This window comes from Branchiostoma lanceolatum, chromosome 9 (genome assembly GCF_035083965.1).
Source record: "Branchiostoma lanceolatum isolate klBraLanc5 chromosome 9, klBraLanc5.hap2, whole genome shotgun sequence".
NCBI classification, from domain to species: Eukaryota; Metazoa; Chordata; class Leptocardii; order Amphioxiformes; family Branchiostomatidae; genus Branchiostoma; species Branchiostoma lanceolatum.
Window position 1 is genome coordinate 854488 of NC_089730.1, and position 19542 is coordinate 874029.

The following is a 19542-nucleotide window of genomic DNA, read 5'->3' on the forward strand; positions in this document are numbered from 1 at the left end:
CGTAAAAATTGATTAGGTACAGGTCCAAAATACCGGATCATGAATAAATTTACACCAAGTATGTGCTTATTTTGTGACTGATTTCCTGACCTCATGGCCTCATGCAACACCAAACATGACCAAAGTGACACCTTGGAACAGCGTAACTAATATGCAACAGATTATTCAGGCAGGCCGGGAGTTTTGATAGCAAGGCCAGGAAACCTAGTTATGTTCTTTGAAAAAAGATACTGACCAGTTGAAAACAGTTTATTTATGTTTCTGTCATTATTGAAGAAGTTCATATAGGTACGCAGCACTAATAGCAACCCAATTTTTTTTTTCAAAATGGGAAAAACAGGAGAGGCTCAGGCTATTCTGAGAAGCAACAAAATAATTGTGTGGCCTAATGCGAAATAAAATTGACACGAACATAGTAAATATACTAACTTCTTACAGTAGAAAACATAGAATCAAGACCAAAAACATTATATCTCCCAGTAAATTAGTTGCCTCTTCCACTGACCCCATGACCTGTCATGTCTGATACTTCCTGTGACTCCTGCAAGTCAGACCTTTTGCAGACAACATCTTTCACTTCCTGCCATCTACTGAGTCCGACACCAAAAACCAGATGTGGCCACGTACATGTAATGACATGTCAATAAAATACAACCATGTCCATTTCAGACAGTAAATGCTCCACCTTGGCCACTTACATTCCTCAGGTTCATGACTTCATCAAAAGCATCTTTCACCTCCTGACAGTCTGAGAGAAAACTTTGACCCTCAAGTCATCCTTCCCCATCCTGCTAGTCTCTGGTTACACCATCTTTACCCTCACACCCTGCAACTCTGTATTCAGATAACCAGCGTGCAAAATACCAAGTTGCACTATTTTGTTTGGCACAACTTATTTCTAAACCCAGGTAGCGTACATAAATTTTGAGTCTGAGAAATCACTCACTTAACATTAGTTTAGGCAATTTTTGGTTTAGGTATGCAGCACTAAAAACAAGTGGTTGTTTTTGCATATTAATGAGTAACAAACATGGCCGCCGCTCGCAGGCGAGTTGCCCTATTTTGATGTGAAATCACGGCAAAAAATATAATGTACCTATGCCACAGAAGTAGGGGGACCGGAAATCTTATGGCCGCAACCGCATTGGACAGGTGGCCGCCTTATACCAAGTCTTAATGATTAGGTCAATCAGAAAAATCCAAGAGACCGACAAAAAGTGGCCAATGTGGTCAGGTGGCCGCTATGCAAAGGTGACTGCTATGCAAAGGTGGCTGGTAGTACAAGTTTGGCTGTATTACATAGATGGATGGAATACTATGTGAACAGCATAACTACCATCTGCAGGTTCAATTTCCATGGACAGAAAGATCCTACAAAACTATTTTCCATTATCGCCCTCATACATTGACATTTCATGTGAAATAGCATTTGAGTTGTTGTTTCCACTTTGTTCTGTATATCTAGATCTATCAGTTTGAAAAGTTGACTTTCATGACTGAAACGTGAAGACTGGAGAGATGAGATTTAAACCTTCAATGGAACAGATACTGACGAAGTTGAGATTTGTTGAGTCAATCCAACATTTTCCATCAAAAGCAAGCTCTCCAACTAGAGCTGTGTACCTAATCAAATTTTAGGTACAGGTACAGGTACACGGGTTTAGGTACAGGACCTGAACCTGTACCTGAACTACTTGTTCGGAAAATGCTAGATTTTCAATAAGGACAAAAGCATGTTTGAAGGGGTAAAAACATGATATTTGATTGTGCTAGGTATTATTTGTATGAAAACACAGATGAAAATTTGACTCCAGCCATGCAAATGTGTTTTCTGTGCTTTAGAGTGGCTTTAGAGCACTGCCACGGTAATTTCATAGTAATTTTATCTGTCAAAGTGGAAATCCCCTGAGTCAGGTCCAGTACTGATACAGCAGGGTCAGGTATTTTGGACCTGTACCTAATTGATTGTACCCGGTACTGTATCTGTACACTGTACCTGTACACAGCTCTATGACTCCAACCAATAAAATTTGAAATACAGACTTCAATGCTTGGTAAGCACTGATATACAGGAATAACTTCATCATATAACTGCACAAGAACATCATTATATTTGTCACTTTCCAAGCAAAAACTATTCATATGTATTTGGCAGCTGGACAGTCCCAAAACAACAGTCTGACTGTGTCATGTATCAGAAGAGACTGAGGCCTTGACACTCGGTTGATCATCATCATTAGGCCCCATTCATGATGCAAAAATCAAAATGGATTGCTTTGTTTCGGCTACAATCCGACCTGAAGCGGTTTACATTTTGCATTTACGATGCAACCTTGCACCCACGCTCAGAACAGTTTACATCAAATTTGCATTATGCAAAGTCTGTTGTAATCCCGCACTTGCACGAGTTGGCGGCCATAACAAGATTCTACGATTCAAAAACGCGGCTGAAATATTTTATTCACAGCTAAAAGCTTTAAAATGATAATATATAGTTGTCTTCTATCTGCACTGAACTGCTGTACATGTCCTGTTGAAGCTGCGTTCCTTCACTGCCTTGGAAATTTCTTTGTAATATCATACATTTCCTGATTCCAATATACGCCTTCAAGTTTCCTCTGCATTACCTTTTCTATTCTAATTCATGGTTAATCGTAACCTATCCATTTTAATTCAACGTTAAGCATTATCAATATTATATTAATCATGAAACGTTACTGGTCGCTTCCATTCTACGTGGCATTATTTGTCATCCTGAATTTGGCATTAAGCCGTATTGAGTTATTCCTTGTTACGCAAGAAATAGCGTTTCAGCGTCATGATTTCAAAATTTTCTCCAGAGAGCACATTCTGGACCACCCTAGGATTGCCGCACCTCCAGCAAAAGATATGTCGTGAGGGAGCCTTCCTAAAAAATTCAAGCTGAAACACTTCTGTATATTTTCACCCTACGAGCAAAGTTTGGCACTGAAAATTCAGCATTTCAGGGGATCAAGATTTCAAAATTTTCCTCAGGAGCATTTTGGGGGCCTCTGTCGAAAATATTGTGGGGAGAGCGCCCCCCCCCCCCCCCCAAAAAAAACTCAAGATGAAACTCTTCTAGGAATAGCATTTCAGGGTGTAAAGATTAAAACATTTTCCCTGGGAGCATGTCGTGGCTCCGGCGAAAAATATGTCTGCAGGGGGTGACATCCCTCAGAAATCAAGCTAAAACCCTTCTGTATTTTTTTTTTACAAATAGAGATGTCAAAAAACCTAGCTTATTCTTCCAGCAAACTTTCCCCCTAAGAATGCAGGAAACAGCTGAATCAAAATTTCAATATTTTCCGGGGGAACATGCCACCTTTGGCGCTTGTAATGGTGACCATGAACATTTCGCCCCACCATTACGAAATTTCTTGCAGCTGCCTCTGAATTTAAGGGGCTCGGAGCAGGTGTGCGAGAATGCATGGCGTATCAGGTCTCTTGTCACAATGTTTTGAAGCGATAAAACATGGTTTTAATTTATAACCAGCACGTCTTTTATCCCTGTATTCAATAAAACATTGACTAACGCTGATATCAACATTAAAATCACTGTAAAGTTTTATTCGGTTTGTATAGCACATCAAGGAGTCTCCCGAGTCATGAGGCAGACAGTGACTGTGACTAAATTGTAAATAATTTGTCATTGCTGGCTCTGCTCACTTTGTCTCAGTTTCAACTGAAGTTCTCTCCGCTATTGCTGACCTGACTGTCAACTGAATTGCAGTGCCTCAGAAATCCCTCTCTTTATTCTGTCTTCAACATACAGACAGCTAGACAATGGTCTACTCCAACCGCATGACATCAGTTACTTCATCTGACCTTGTTATCGGATTTGTTAGTAGTTCACTTCATTCAAGAAAAAAAACCCACTGGATTACACGTTGTTGATAATAATGGCACAGCAATTACAGACTAATTTCAATTACACGTTTGGTATGAGTGCTGCACAGTGTCTTCCTGTAAGTTGGTGATAAGTATCTTTTCATAATAATTAATAGCTTGCATACACAATAATCGTACAGCACATTTGTATGGAGTTTTCACTATACCTACATGTGCAAATGCCTTTTCACTGCATCTAGAACTTTTTTGCAATTTGAAAGCGGCGGACATTTGCGATATATTGCTATAATAGTATATTGCTACATTTTTGGTGTATTGACCATTGCCTAAGGACCAACAAATTCTTGATTTATATTTCAAAATCAGGCAAAAATCAATGCACGCGCTGATGTTATCAATAAACAAATGTCATCCATAAAATTTACTTGCTGTAACCGAAGTTAATAAATATCAGTAGACAGTAGTGATGTGTATTGCCTGGGTTATCTATCAATTCTTACAAAATCCATTGTGCACAAAGTTGATGATACATATAACGTTGGTTAACATAAATTCGTGGGGTACTTAAATTCGCCATTTTTTTGAAACGGTGTATTTTAGGGATATGTGCTGGATGCAAAATCAGTTATAACGCCAGCAATGCAAACCGGATAGACTAACGTATTCAGAACACTGGCTGAAAAGCTTTGATAACCGTGCATTAGAAGTTGGTGACGTCAAAAACTCTCCGTCCCTTATTGACAGAGTCTGGGGGCTTCGTGGGAGAATCACACTGCACGGTTGTTCGCTGGTTTATAAGACAAATGTCACATCTCTTGCCTGCTAAACACAATAATTTACAAGACAACTTATTACAATCTCTTTTGCTAACCTGCAACTGGATTCTAAGTGTGATCAATCATCAAAACTCCTCTTTGTTGCTACAACCTACGGCACGTGTATTTTCCCGCCGCCATATTATTACCCAGAATCCTGTCGTCAAGCAGACAGCAAAGGTTTGTGAGGAACACTTTTTTGTCTAACTGTTGCATGTGATAGTGGACTGAAGACGATATTTTCCCCAAACACAACAAGGAACACATGGACATAGTAGTATAACCAGGGGTTCATCTAAATCAGGAAAGAGGGGCGCTGTGCCCCCTTGTTTCAGCCCAGCGCCCCCTCATGGAATTCAGATTTTAGCTTCCACAAATACATATAGTAGAATTTGCTCCCTCCCTGTGTGTGCTCCCTCTTATTCAATTTTTCTACAAAAACCCCTGGTATAACCATTGCTATTGCATCCAGCTAACTTCCCATGAATAATGTACACGTTGCCATGACGGTGGGGATCGACTTTGAGTGACGTTCTACCGACTCAACAAACGGGATGTTACCGAAGGCCTGATGTGTGCGGTACGGCCGTTTTTTCGTGTATTTTTTTTTACTTGGACACGTCTATATCCATAGCACTCTCCTCAAGCCAAGGATGGAACGAATAGCTGCTGTATGAAATGTAATTAGCGGTAAGATATTCAAGACGAATCTTCTCTCCCGAAATAATGTTCACACCTTGAAATATTATGGTGTCAGCACGACTAGAGACAAAATCTACCATACCGTTATATATGATTAGTGCAAAGATAGTACATGATACTGACAGAATAATAGAAAAAAAAGGATGGTTTATTGTTCTGCTAGATTGATTTCAGTCAACCATTATCGGAAAAATGGCGAATTTATGTTACCCAACGTGATATGCAGTGTAGAATTTTTTCAAAACATAGGGGTGAGGTACAGAGGGCCAACTTTATGCGGCGCAAGTCACGCAAGGAGTGCCAAAGACATGACTAGTTTAAAGTAGGGAGTCCAGCATGTTCCCAAGGAAAATTTTTTAATTCATAACCCAATGAGGCACTATTTGAAGTATTTCCTGCTTTTTGCGCGATTAATTTGGTCAAGTTAAGTGTTTCCTGTCACAAATTATAAGACACCCTTTGTGTTTAATACCTTTATGTAAGATGGGAATTCCCTATTCAGACGGTTTTAGCCAATAAAAGCACATCAATGGCGTCATAATAATCATTATGACATCATAACAATACCAAAATTACAGGAGTGATTAATGTTTACATGTACATTACCCCCTGCAAATTTGGTGATCATACACCATACTGCAATAATTAAAGTTATGAAAGGGGGGGGGCGAATGAGCCAAGTGGACTTTTATCATGTTTGTTCGACAGTTGTTACAGTAAATATGGGACAACTCGGCCTGTAAAACTTTTTGGCATAACTTTAATATGCACTAACCTGGGTCATGGAAAGGCACCAGTGCATAGTTGTATAGTGGCTTTTCTTTCCGAGACAGAGTTGTCTCCAGGATTTTGGCAGCTCCCTCTATGACTTGCACCAGGTCATCGTACATAGATCCTGTAATGTCAAACACGAAGGCCAAGGTGGAGGCTCCTTGTGGGACGTCTTCAGGTGCCAAGGTCTGTCCCCTGTCTTGAGCCAAAGAACGGGCCCACAGCATGCACAGACATAGCAAAATCTCTCGAGAAGAAATCCTCTGAACACCCACCACCATTGTTCTCGTTACTGTAACTTGTAGTTTCAACGTTTCATATCTTCCCGGTATAGACAGGGGCCCGGTCGCTTCTCTAACCGCTTAAGTCAAAACAAGGCCGAAATCAGATGACTCGCAGCACGCACGGACTACCGCAGGGCGTGGAGCCAGTCAAACAGCTGAGCGCACAAACGCGACGCGGCCCTTCCTCTATTTGTGACTCTTGGAGATCACATGAAATAAACGCAGCTCATCGTCACAGCAGTATTTTGATTCACCAGAAATACAGAAACTTTCTATTTGAGGAATTTGATAAAGTTTTGCGTTACCAATTATGCAGTTAGACGCCCGTGCGTGCTGCAACTTGTGTGTCACACTTGTGCGTATAAACAAAAGTTTGGGGTTTAGGTTAAGTTTGCAGCCGTAACTGTTAGAAGTACTTTATTTTGTTTGATAACTAGACTGCTTAACGGTGGGTCAAAGTAGCAAACAACTTCCTCCAAGCAAAATTTACTTAAACCAACAAAATGTTACTGCGAAACTCATGCGCACTTGAATATACTCGGCTGTGCGTATATCATGTCCGTGTCAGTTGCCTATCAACATTTTTGTCATACGCACTCGTGCGCACAATACGCACCTAATGCGTATCTCAATCGTTTTGTGAAAGCTTTAGGTACGCAGGCACACGCAAGGTACGGCCCAGTACGTCTGATATTTTTGAAACTACCGTACTTTCGTGCGAACGTTGTTACGCAGCTCATACGTTATAAATACGCAGTGCATACGTCCGACATCGGTCGAGTGCGGTACGAGCGCGCTTTGTGTTCGCGCTTCATACGCTGTAATACGCTTCTCTTGCGGTACGAGGTCCGAGCAGCGTACACATAGCGTACTTGCAGCGCAGATACAACGCATGATGATCGAACGTATAGCGAATAAGAATATACGTCACGAATTAGTGCCGTTCGTCCTGCGATCGGGCAGCGGATTGTATGTATCAGTGACGTATGACAAACGCACAGATAACAAGAGAAGTTTATTGCAAGTTCATGCCCGTGGGCTAATTGCAAATACATGGTAAAAACATAGGGAACTAGAGTTCCACGACCTCATACCTTCGCCAAATGATTTTAAAGGAACCAAAACCTTGCCCTGGGGAAGTCGTAAAGGGAGTGCTCCTACTGTTAGCTGCCCAGCAGGTTGAGGGCTGGATTAATCCCCCATAACCACATAAATTCATAAAAGGATTAGATGTCTGCCAGCCTGGGACAATAGCAGGGACAGATTACCATAATAACTGTCAGAGAATTCAAACTTTTTTCTGTACTGGTTTTTCTATGAACAGTATCAAACCATGCAGAATGGCCCAGATATCTATCAAAAAGTCACATAATCCAAGGAAGTTTCAATCAGATAAGATCCCTTGGATAATCAAGACAATGCTATCTACAACTTTCAGTTTGGGGGAAGCCAACCTTGTTCAAATTTTCAAACTTTCAAATCGACCCTGTCAACGTTGTGTTAGAGTGTCTAAATGGATATAAATTTCCAATGTCTTCCCAACATTAGCCTAGGTCGTGTGTCTAGAAATATGACTTGGGATTTTTTGCGTCTTCTTGTTGTTGTAACCAGCATAGAATAGGGCTCTGTAGAACAGTACATATAACTGCTAGCCAATGTCTCAAACTAAATTGCAAGCCAGTGTTGTCATTACTTTATTTCTTGGCTAACTGTCCTTCAAGCTAACTTCTTTACGTGTAGCCATACTTCAAATTCTTATATGTTATCTATAGAATTCAAACATGACTTGAAGAGTAACTTGTACATGGTAAACTTTCTCAGCCAGGCCTCCACTGATGTGCACTGTACGGCTGCCAGGCGCATACTGAAGGCTATAGTTTACATTATCCCGTATTTATATAGTTTTACTGGGGTCTTTAACCTTTATGACTGACGTATCAGGGGTGTTTGTCATCAATTATAAATCATACCAGTTGAGAAAAGTATGAGCTTAACAAAGAAGGTTATGCTAACAAAGTAACATTTATCATGAATTATGCAAATGTGGTCCTTATTAGCATAATTTGATTCAACGATGTTCACATTCACATAACTTCCAAATGACCCAAGTATGAAATTGCCATCCTTTACCTGTATGGAATTATAGTAGTTTCTCACTAATTATGCAAATTAGGCCTACATTTGCATATTTTTTATCTATCAAAATTCCTCAGTAACAAATGTCACATATGTCAATAGTCATATCATGGAACACAGCGGGTTTGTAAAATTGTGTCATTAATTAATATGCAAATTAGAATCTGATTTGCATAATTATCGTCCTATCATACAAAGCATCACGTAAGCTATCTACACACCAAAAATGATTACCATCCATCAAGCCCATCTTGAGTTATAGTATTTTCTCATTAATTATGAAAATGAGGTCTTCATTTGCATAATTGATATCTATTAATATTTCTCTCTTCTTCAGTTACATATGGCACATGTTTGAGAGTCCTATCGTGGAATTTGGCGGATGTATAAACTTTCCTCATTAATTATGCAAATTAGATGCCGATTTGCATAATAAGTATCTAATCATGTACATCATCACTCAAGCTATCTACTTACCAAAAATCATGACCATCCATCAAGCCCTTCTTGAGTTATTCCCTTTCAAAGTCTGAACCAAAACTTGATCCTGCAGTTCCAAAAAAGCCGCTAGGGGGCCAAAACCTATACCACTTACTCTCTGTCCAAAGAGCTATCTACCACTCAAAAATATGTTTCATAGCTTGTCCAGAACACAAGATATCGAAACAGGAAGTTCCGCTGCAGTACCGTAAGAAGCTGCTAGGGGACCCAAAATCTAATCATTTCCTAGTCTCATCAAGACCTACCCACCTACCAAATATCAAGACAATCCATCCAAGCCTTCTCGAGTTATGCTGGTCTTTACAAACATACATACATACATACATACATACATACAAACGCTATCCTCTGCATAACCTTCTCGGCGAAGGTAAAAACATACATGCGTCAGTAAACTGTGTCTGACTTTGTTGTAACAATAGGCTACTAGTACTAAATATAATTGTTGGCTATATAAAACTAGCTGGGTTTGAAATCTTTTTCGGAAGCAGTGGAAGACGAAGAGTCCCACTTTTTCTAGTTTTTGTGGGTTCTGTGATTTCAAGAGAAAGGTAGCTTTTTGTTCATCCGTGAATGTGTAAAAGTAGGGGCATTTCGTGGTAACTTGTTTAAATAATTCGGTTCTTTCGTACGGATAGCGTACATATGGCGTAGTCGACGAACATTGCAGATTTGGTAGATCATTGGTCGGAAACAAACACAACCAGCAAAGTGTACATAACTTTTGATTTAGATTTAAAAAAATGCCCCACACAAATGTGTCCCTGTTACATACACATAAAAGTTCTAATTTTCGTTACTTGTGGAGGCGTCTTCGTAACAGTTTTCGTAACTGCTGATATCAACGCAACCAAATTCACAGGGTAAACAAGAGTCTTAGGACCCAAAATCTCCATGAAACTTTGTTTTTTTTATTAAACCAGTTCCCCCCATTCTATATCGCTCAATGGTATGACCCACACTGGCCGGGCAAGGGGAGAAGTGGCTATAAATAGCTACTGACCTAGATAAGAGACCAACAGATGGTGCGACCTCAAAGCCCACAATAGAGTAGATATTCCTCATTACTTATGCAAATATACTGAATTTGCATAATTAGCACTTCAGTTTGTACATCTCTGTCCAACCTACCTGCATATCAAATAACATGAAAATCTGTCGCTCCTTTCTTCAGTTATTCTCCTTGCAAAATATTTACAAACACGCCATTGCAGTTCCAGTGACACATACCAGGGGGCCCAAAATCGACCTTGACCTTTCTCCTCCCAGCACCTACCCACATACCAAATATCATTTCAATCCATCCACACGTTCTTCAGTTATGCTGATTTTAAGCGTCCGGTGACACATACATACACACACGGTGACACAAACATACACACACGCGCACACACACGCAAACACACTAACTTTGCATGATTTGCACTTCAGTGTGTACATCTCTGTCCAACCTACCTGCGTACCAAATAACATGAAAATCTGTTGTTCCTCTCTTCAGTTATACCCCTTTAGAACATTTTTACAAATAGGCCATTGCAGTTCCAGGGACACAAACCAGGGGGCCCAAAATCACCTTGACCATTCTCCTCCCAGCGCATACCCACATACCAAATATCATTACAATCCATCTACACGTTCTACAGTTATGCTGACTTTAAGCATCCGACGACACCCATGCAAACGATTTACCTCCTTACTTATGCAAATTCGGTCTCATTTGCATAGTTTGCACTTAAGTGTGTACAACTTGGTCTAACCTACCTGTGTACCAAAGAACATGACGATCTGTCGATCCACTCTTCAGTTCTTCTACATTGAAGATTTTAACAAATACGCCATTGCAGTTCCAGTCACACATGCCAGGGGGCCCAAAATCGACCTTGACCTTTCTCCTCCTAACACCCACCCACATACCAAAAATCATTACAATCCATGAACAGGTGCTACAGTTATGGTGACTTTAAGCGTCCGGTGACACATACATACACACAAACACCAAACGCAAGCAAAACAGTATCTCCATGAAAAAGCCTTTTTTCAGGGAGATAATAATGGCTCTAAATGTCATGGAGTGTTCCAAAAGTAAAATTGGTGACCTTGTTACACATAATACAAAAGGTCCTACTTGTCGTCAGTTGTGAAGGCGTCTTCCCATAACAGTTAAAGTAAAAACTAATATCAATGCAGCCAAACACGCTCATAATTCGCTTAGCATTATTCGGAAGTACGTCAGGCATGCGGTCGGCAGACGTTGTGTGCGTCCGGAATACGCTCAGCATACGCACCTGATACGCAGCTATTCGCTGCAAGGATAACAGTATTGCGCACTTCATATGCAAATCATACATGTCTCATACGCTGGATTAGTTACTCATATGCTTTATGTGCGCCGCGCATAACTCAAGAAATTTGATATTTTGAGCGTACAACTGCGTATGTCGAAATTCCATACGGAACTCACACTGAATTGCTTGAACGCAGAAGTGTGACAGGGGCTTAATCTCCAAGCAGCTGCAGATCTACACCGGTGCAAAAATCGTATAAGCTAGCCAGAGATTATACAGGCACCGGAACTTCTCTGGCTAGCTTATACGATTTTTGCACCGGTGCAGATCTGCTTGGAGATTACCACCAAAGCTCTCACACGGAAATAATAATTTGTTTTCAGTGTTTCGCAACGTCTTATTTTGTAATTGGAGTTCCACGACCTCCATCACCAAATGATTTTAACCTTTATGACTGACGTATTATGAGTTTTTCTCATCAATTATAAATCATACCAGTTGATCATCTTCCTTTTTAGCATAACTTAATTCAATGATGTTCACGTTCACATAACTTCCAAATAAAACAAGTACTCGGTATGAAAATGCTGTCATTTACCAGTATGGAATTATAATAGTTTCTCATTGATTATGCAAACTAGGTCTTCATTTGCATATTTTCAAGCAATCAACATTCTTCTCTTCCTCAGTTGAAAATGTCACATGTAACATATTTGAATAGTCATATAACGGAACGCAGCGGATTTTTGAAATTGCCTCATTAGTAGAGCATCACTTAAGCTATCTACAGACCAAAAATTATGATGATTCGTGAACCCCATCTTGAGTTATAGTATTTCCTCATTGATTATGCAAATACTGTCTTCATTTGCATATTCTTTCTTTCATTTTTATAGGCTACCAACTTCAACTTGCTGAAGGTTTTGTAGCCTATATGCATAGTTGATATCTATCAATACTTCTCTCTTCCTCAGTTACATTTGTCACATGTTTGAGAGTCCTATCATGAAATTCGGCGGATGTATGAACTTTCCTCATTGATTATGCAAATTAGATACTGATTCACATAATAGGAATCTAATTACATGTATGTAAATCATCACTCAAGCTATCTACATGATCCTACATACCAATAATCATGACCATCCATCCAGCCCTTCTTGATTCCCTTTCAAAGTCTGAAGCAAAACCTACTTCTGCCGCTAGGAGTCCCAAACTCATACCACTTACTCTCTGTCCAAAGAGCTATCTACCACTCAAAACTCAGGCTCATAGCATGTCGAGAACACGAGATATCAAAACAGGAAGTTCCGCTGCAGTACCGTAATCATTTCCAGGTCTCATCAAGATCTGCCCCCATGTGTGTGTGTGTGTGTGTGTTTGTGTGTGTTTGTGTGTGTGTGTGCGTGCGTGCGTGCGTGCGTGCGTGCGTGCGTGCGTGCGTGCGTGTGTGTAGAAGACCAGTCTTTATGCTGGATCCCTAGGATCCCCTAGGGTATGGATGGGGGTTTGGGTCGCTGATTCCTGGGAAAACTGTTGATGGCAACCTGGCCTGTAGCCTCCACTTAGCCATCATTAGCGATTATGCGTGGTAAAATTCGACACAGAAGCGTTAACTAGAGTTCCGAAACCATATAACGGTACCTTCTGTGAGTGATATGTATCTATCTATCTTTATGGTTTAAATCGATCTCTCAACTGATTTGAGTATTTCAAAGTTTTAGGAGGCCAGCAGACAAAGTACCAATGGATTGCGCCAGTCACGTGATCGACGACCAATAAGCGCTGACTCAGTTTGATGCAGACAAGTTCAGACCGTATTTGCTCAGTATCTCCATAAAAAATGCAGATATAAATTTTGGGGGTGTCTGTATGTGTGTGTGTGTGTGTGTGTGTGTGTGTGTGTGTGCGTGTGTGTGTGTGTGTGTGTGTGTATGTGTGTGTGTGTGTGTGTGTGTGTGTGTGTGCGTGTGTCTGTGTGTGTGTGTGTCTGTGTGTGTGTGTCTGTCTGTCTGTCTGCGCGCGCGCGCGCGCGCGCGCGCGCGTGTGTGTGTGTGTGTGTGTGTGTGTGTGTGTGTGTGTGTGTGTGTGTGTGTGTGTGTGTGTGTGTGTGTGTGTGTGTGTGTGTGTGTGTGTGTGTGTGTTTGTATTTCCGGACTACTGTAATCAGCATAACTCAAGAACCTTTTGATGGATTACAATGATATTAAGTATGTGGGCAGGTGTTGGGAAGCCGAAAGTCAAGGTCGATTTTGGGCCCCCTGGTATGTGACCTTGGTACTGCAACAGAACTCCCATTTTTTTGTATCTTTTGACCTGGACGTGCTATGGTCGGTGGCAGATAGCTTGTAATGTAATGAAGAAGTGGTGTAGATTTGGGACCCCTAGCAGCTTGCTCTGGGACTACAGGGGCATTTTCATCAAAATCGTCCAAGGAGAATAACCTGACAAAGGAGCAGCAGATTTCCATGATATTTAGTATCCAGGTTGCTTAGACAGAGATGTACATAATGATGTAAAATTATGCAAATTTGATTTCCACAATTGATTAGGAAAATCTTGATTTGCAGTGTTTTTCATTATTGGACTTAACGTATGTAATATATATGAAATCTGTATTGACACAACAAAAGTATAGCGACTTTCGTAAGGTCTTCTACAACTATACATGCAAACAACAAACAATAGGATACAACAAAGGAGTACATGACCAAGCATAGATTATGCAAATATGGAAGTCATGTGTAGTTAAGGGCAGATGGAGCATAGGCGGATACTCTTTATGCAAATTAATGCGTAATTTGCATAATTAATACAAAAGTGCCATAATTCTTCAAAGTGGTAAATGATTGGAATGTTAACATTGTGACCTATGTAAGTTAGTCAAAGGTTTACATGACCAAGCATAGATTATGCAAATATGGAAGTCATTTGCATAACCAAAACAATTCATGGACAAATGAGGTCTCCGAATTCTTGTTTGATAAGCGGTCTTGCTGCAATGTCTGCCTCCGTGTTGGATATGTCCAGAAATGATGAACAAATTTTCATCATCTTTCAACGCGATGGTGTGTTGATTATGCAAATTCACATTTGATTTGCATTATTGATGAGGAAAATGTTTATTTCATTTATGCCAAATGACAAAAACTGAATTCAACGAATTCATGAAGTTCTCCCTCTTCCTCGACCTCACCACCACCCAGAAGACTCGAAACGTCTTACTATTCACATGTATTTGAGTCCAATAATGGACTGGCAAAGTTCAAATTTGCATGATTTGCATTTAGTGTACATCTCTATCTAAGCTACATGCATACTAAATATGATAGAAATCCGGCGTTCCTTTATTCAGTTATTCTCCTTGGGCGATTTTGACAAAAACGCCCCTTGCAGTTTCAGAGCTAGGGGGGCCAAAAACTACAACACTTCGTCCTTACATTACAAACTATCTGCCGCCAAAAAATCAAGATCACAGCACGTCCAGGTCAAAAGATACACACAAAAACGGAAGTCCTGTTGCAGTACCAAGGTCACATGCCAGGGAGCCCAAATTTGACCTAGACCTTTTGTCTTCCCAACACCTACCCACACACCAAATATCATATATCATAATGTTCCCTTTCTTTCACCTTATGTTACCTAATGCATTTAGCCCATGTTGGGCATGAATATGCAATGAAGTTTATTGTCATTGTCATTATTGTCATTATCATAATCCTTTCGGAAACACAAGCAGACACACAGACACGCCAAAAACAATATCTCCATTTCTATGGAGATAATCCATTTTTATGGAGATAGTTATGGAGATAATGATAATGGTTTATTCGTCACAACCAGACACTGTGTGGTACAGAGTGTCAGAGTTCAATACTAGCCCTGAATTGTTCTGCCGTTTACATAGATTGCGCCTTAAAAACTATAGGTAAATGTACGTTTTGGTACTGTTACTAACTGTCAGTACGGAGTATGGTACCCAGACTATGCTGCCCCATCATATGATTAGATATGGGGTCCATTGGAGATAGGCCTCTTCTCCTACCTGACCACGTATGTCCATCTGCCGAGAAATCGGCAATTACTGACATGTTATCGGGTCAAATCAGGCTGTAATGTTTGGATCATTGCACACCGGGGCATGCCCCTACTCTTTTCGAAAGGTGTGGTGTGGCTCTCCCCAAACAAGGGACCTCCATTTAACGTCCTATCCATCCAAGGGACGTCCCTAACCGAAGCTAGGTACTCATTTACCTGAAGTGAGGAAATTTTGTGTTAAAAGCCTTTCCCAAGGGCACAACGTCGTGGCGCATGTCCAGACATGTCTGGGGGCAAGCCGGGCTCAAACTCGGGTCCCCTGTTTGACAGCCGAATGTTCTAGCCACACGACGACACACGACGCCTCTTCTTTTCGTTTTTACATTTCGGTTGAATGAATGAATGAACTTTATTGCCCGACAATTGTACATAGCACAATGTATGGCAAGAATGACAATGCAAACAATACAATGGGTACTAAACTAGTCTATTCTATTCTGAAAACTATAATCACAAGAATATATGAACGTAAATGGCGTAATAATATAATATATGTTAAACGTTTCGGTCTGTTAAAATACATTCTCTTTTGTAAAGCGCTACATATGTATTGGCCTAAGTCTGTAGGTATGGTGTCAGGACATGACATAAGTAGATTGAACATGTCTATGTTTGCCTTTGGCAAGGGTTTACTTGATTTACATGAGATCATATCCATTAATTTTCGTCGGTTTGATAAGACTAGTACTTATCATGGCTGCATATGATAGGCATGCACCCCATTAGAAGTAGTTTTGGATTTCTTCGGGGGATATTGCCTATTTCCATCCCCAAATTGTATATGTTGGGCTCCTTTGCCCAGATATTAAAGCTAATTGACCTTTTATTTGGTATAACGTTATACGTACATTGAGAATGTAGAAATATTGGAGCTTCCGAGCACGAGAAGAAGACCCGGTGGTGGTGGGTTATTTCTGAATAGTGCATATTTGCACTGGGAAACATTGAAATATTCCATTCAATATGCATAAGGCTCCAATTTTGAAAAGTGTCCTTTTGTTCTGGGTGATTTCGGAATAGCCGTTTTTTTGGAAGAACTGATTTTAGAAATTTCTATTTCCGCAACAGGGCCATTCGGGAACAGTCCTTTCTTGCTTGTCGCATGGGCGGGGTGCAATATCCGGAATTACTTCTCAAATGTTGCCTTTTTAGTTACTTTTGTATCTGCCGCATGCATGCAGGCAAATAGGATGTGACGTTAAAGTTTAAGTAAGGTGAAGCAAGTTGACGAACTATCGTTGAGGTCTCTCTGATTCGTCTGTCAGCTGTGTTGCTGCATGTTGCCCTATATCTGACAACTTCAAGAAGTGAGAGGTGAAATTAGAAATAGTGGTACATGTATCACTCATTCAGCAAGCATGAAATTTCTATCATTTACCACTAAGCAATCATAGCTTTGTCCCGTTAATCATGCAAATTGGGTTCTTATTTGCATAATTGAAATCTATTCATGTTTCGCCCGCCCTAAAGTACACATGACCCATGTATCAAAGTCATGTCATGAAAAACTATGAAACTTAATGAACTTTATTGCTCAACAATCGTACATGGTACAATGTATGGCATTAAATCAACAATACTATAAGGCTAATCTATCCTACAATTCTAAGTACAAAATATAATCGAAACCAGTATATGGGTTACAATATAGTCATGTATGGGTAATAAAATGAATGAAACTGCCTCCTTGAATATGCAAATTAAGTTCTACTTTGCATAGTTTGCATCTGTATATCTCTGCCAAAGCATGTCCAAAATCAGTAAACTCATTCATCATTGCATGAGTTATCCTCCTCCGAGGTTTTCAGCAAAACCATTTTCCCACATAGACCTTCCAACATATCAGATACCATCGCCGTCTTCTTGAGTTGTGCCGGCCAAAAGTATGTGGAAACACAAGCACACATACACACCAATACATCCGTTTCGCGAAATAATAACAAAGATGTTCTGATCAAGAAAAAGGAAGGAAGACATAGTGGTCCGTTATTTATCAGATCTCTACATTCCCACAGCTGAAACCTCCAGCGAGTAATCGAATAATATTATATATTCTGACGTCACCTCGATACGCCACCAGCCGACCAGCGCAAGGCTTGCTTGCTCATCCGTGCCATGATGAGCCTCAGCGCGGCAGAAGTCATTAAAATGGAGAAGAAAGCGTGTTGTGCGGCCTGCCTATTCATCAATGCCACAGGACGGGATATATGTATCAGTGTACAGCCTCGTCAGGACTGGCTTGCTAGTTGCCACTGGCACGTTGGCGGCGGGACCTTTCAGCGAAGAGGATGAGACCTACATGTAGCCTGTAACTGGGACGAAGAATTACCAGGTATGTTTTAGTGACAAATTGTTTAACTACTCGAGCTCATTGATCTTAATCTGATCTCACGACGATCAAAAAAAGTCAATATTGATAAGTCAGAAGGGCTTTTCAGCCAGCATGTATTTTACATAACTGTTATGTTAACGACGCGTCAGGAAGATTTTATCAGTTGCTTTCCTTGCAAGTGAGAAGTTGTTTAAGTTAATGAATCATAATTTTACAACTTTTCCGAAATTGTTCAAGAATTCAGGCCTCCAAGATCGCTCGCGTTGTTGCAAGGTCGCCATGTTGACGATACAAATCTAATTACGGTCGTCTAAGTAAGCGTTGCGACGGCTGAACTAGTCGAAAACAAGATTTTGTCGGCGCACAGAAATGCAGCTCTGTGGTGGGGGTGGATTTCCCTAATGTCTTGTCTTATATGAAGGTTGCCGTCTAGTCACCAGTCGTCCATCGTCATTTCCAAAAGGTTTTAAAGGGAAATCGACTGCATATACTACTGAAACTCGGTTTCCTATCCGGCTATATGCAAAATGCGATCTGAAATACTGTAAAATTCACGAACTAAAACTGTTTTGGTTACACGGATTTCCATAATAGTTACCTGAAGTGGAAAGATGATTGCAAACTGGCATGATGGCAAACAACAAATACCGCTAGCGTCGCCGTGCCGGCAGTCTGACGCCCAGCCGCGTAACTGTACAGATGAGTGAGACTGGGTCCTGTCGGGACTATTTAGCCACAAGTCAACAACTGAGCATATCACACCCTAACGGTGGTTGTGTGCAGCAGGCAGTCCTTTTTATATCAAGACCGCGCCAACAACCTATCAGACAGTTGAACCTGTACCAGTTGAACCTGTAACGACTAACATTGATTTGCGCTAATGGAAACTGATTTGTCTGGAATATTCGCATGAACAGCAAAAACTAACGAAAGCCGCTGTTTGCTTTGAGTTCACCAAAAGTAAATAGTCCACCAGACAAATGTAAAATCGGGTTAGAACATAATGCCGCGGTTTCCCTTGATGCCAACGAAATTAGCAATGTTTTCAAAAGGGTGGCGATATCTCAATTTGCACTCTGGGGTTTATGTGACTCGGGGTAAAAGAGTTTGAAATGAATGTCGGATGTCTTCGGTCCATTTTTAATCGTTTTTTTTTTACGTGCATGTGAAACTTAGACGAACGAGCAGGGTATAGATTTCAGCGTTCCACTGACAAGGTGTCGAATTGTTTGTGGGGCAGGCTCGTTGTTGTGGCTAACAAATAGCCAAAGTCCCCTGTCCTGGTCAGCGTCTTCTCCCCGGCATTAGAAATACGCTTCTACATACTTATTCGGCTTCATGTTGTCAGTAGACAAATGCCTTGCTTTGGTTTATATTCCACCACGACTTTTTGCAAAGCGTAAGTGGTTCTTTCTTACACAGTCGGAAAGGCCGAGAACTTGATCCTTCGTAGAGCTAGGAGCTGATTCGCGATTCCTGATTTCTTAATGCCGGGAGGGATTGGATAAGTAAAGATATGCGAAGGACTAAGGAGGCTAATCCAACGACTTGTTTTGGAATCACGGTTCACACCCGGGTTCGGGATGCTCCTATGCACGGTGGCGTGGCAAAGGAACAGGTGGATTTTTAAAAGGCGATGCGTGGTATTTTCTTTAACATTGTACAGAAATCTGTAAGCTTGAAATAGGGCATAAAGATAAACTTGATAAACCCTTCCCACTCCTGTATAGATCTTTTGAGGGATCGCT

General features: G+C 40.7%; 2 protein-coding genes and 1 long non-coding RNA gene across 5 annotated transcripts in view; 1 reads left to right on the top strand and 2 right to left on the bottom strand.

Moving 5' to 3' along the window:
- Positions 1-6541, bottom strand: part of LOC136441281 (hemicentin-1-like) — a 141503-nt gene extending 134962 nt beyond the window's left edge. Inside the window, exon 1 of the mRNA XM_066437478.1 lies at positions 6163-6541. Coding sequence (XP_066293575.1) covers positions 6163-6439 — 277 coding nt within the window. The 5' untranslated portion in view covers positions 6440-6541. The remainder of the gene's footprint in view (positions 1-6162) is intronic.
- A 10432-nt stretch (positions 6542-16973) lies between these two features.
- Positions 16974-18851, bottom strand: LOC136442759 (uncharacterized). The gene is made up of 2 exons (XR_010757043.1): positions 18393-18851; positions 16974-17774 (listed from the first exon to the last, which is right to left on the bottom strand). It is a non-coding gene; the product is annotated as an uncharacterized lncRNA (long non-coding RNA).
- The window catches only part of LOC136442758 (pappalysin-1-like), a 79600-nt gene continuing 77744 nt past the window's right edge, over positions 17687-19542 (top strand). For all 3 annotated transcript variants that reach the window (XM_066439701.1, XM_066439703.1, XM_066439704.1), the window contains exon 1: positions 17687-17794. The gene's annotated coding sequence lies outside the window, so the exon portion shown is untranslated. The remainder of the gene's footprint in view (positions 17795-19542) is intronic.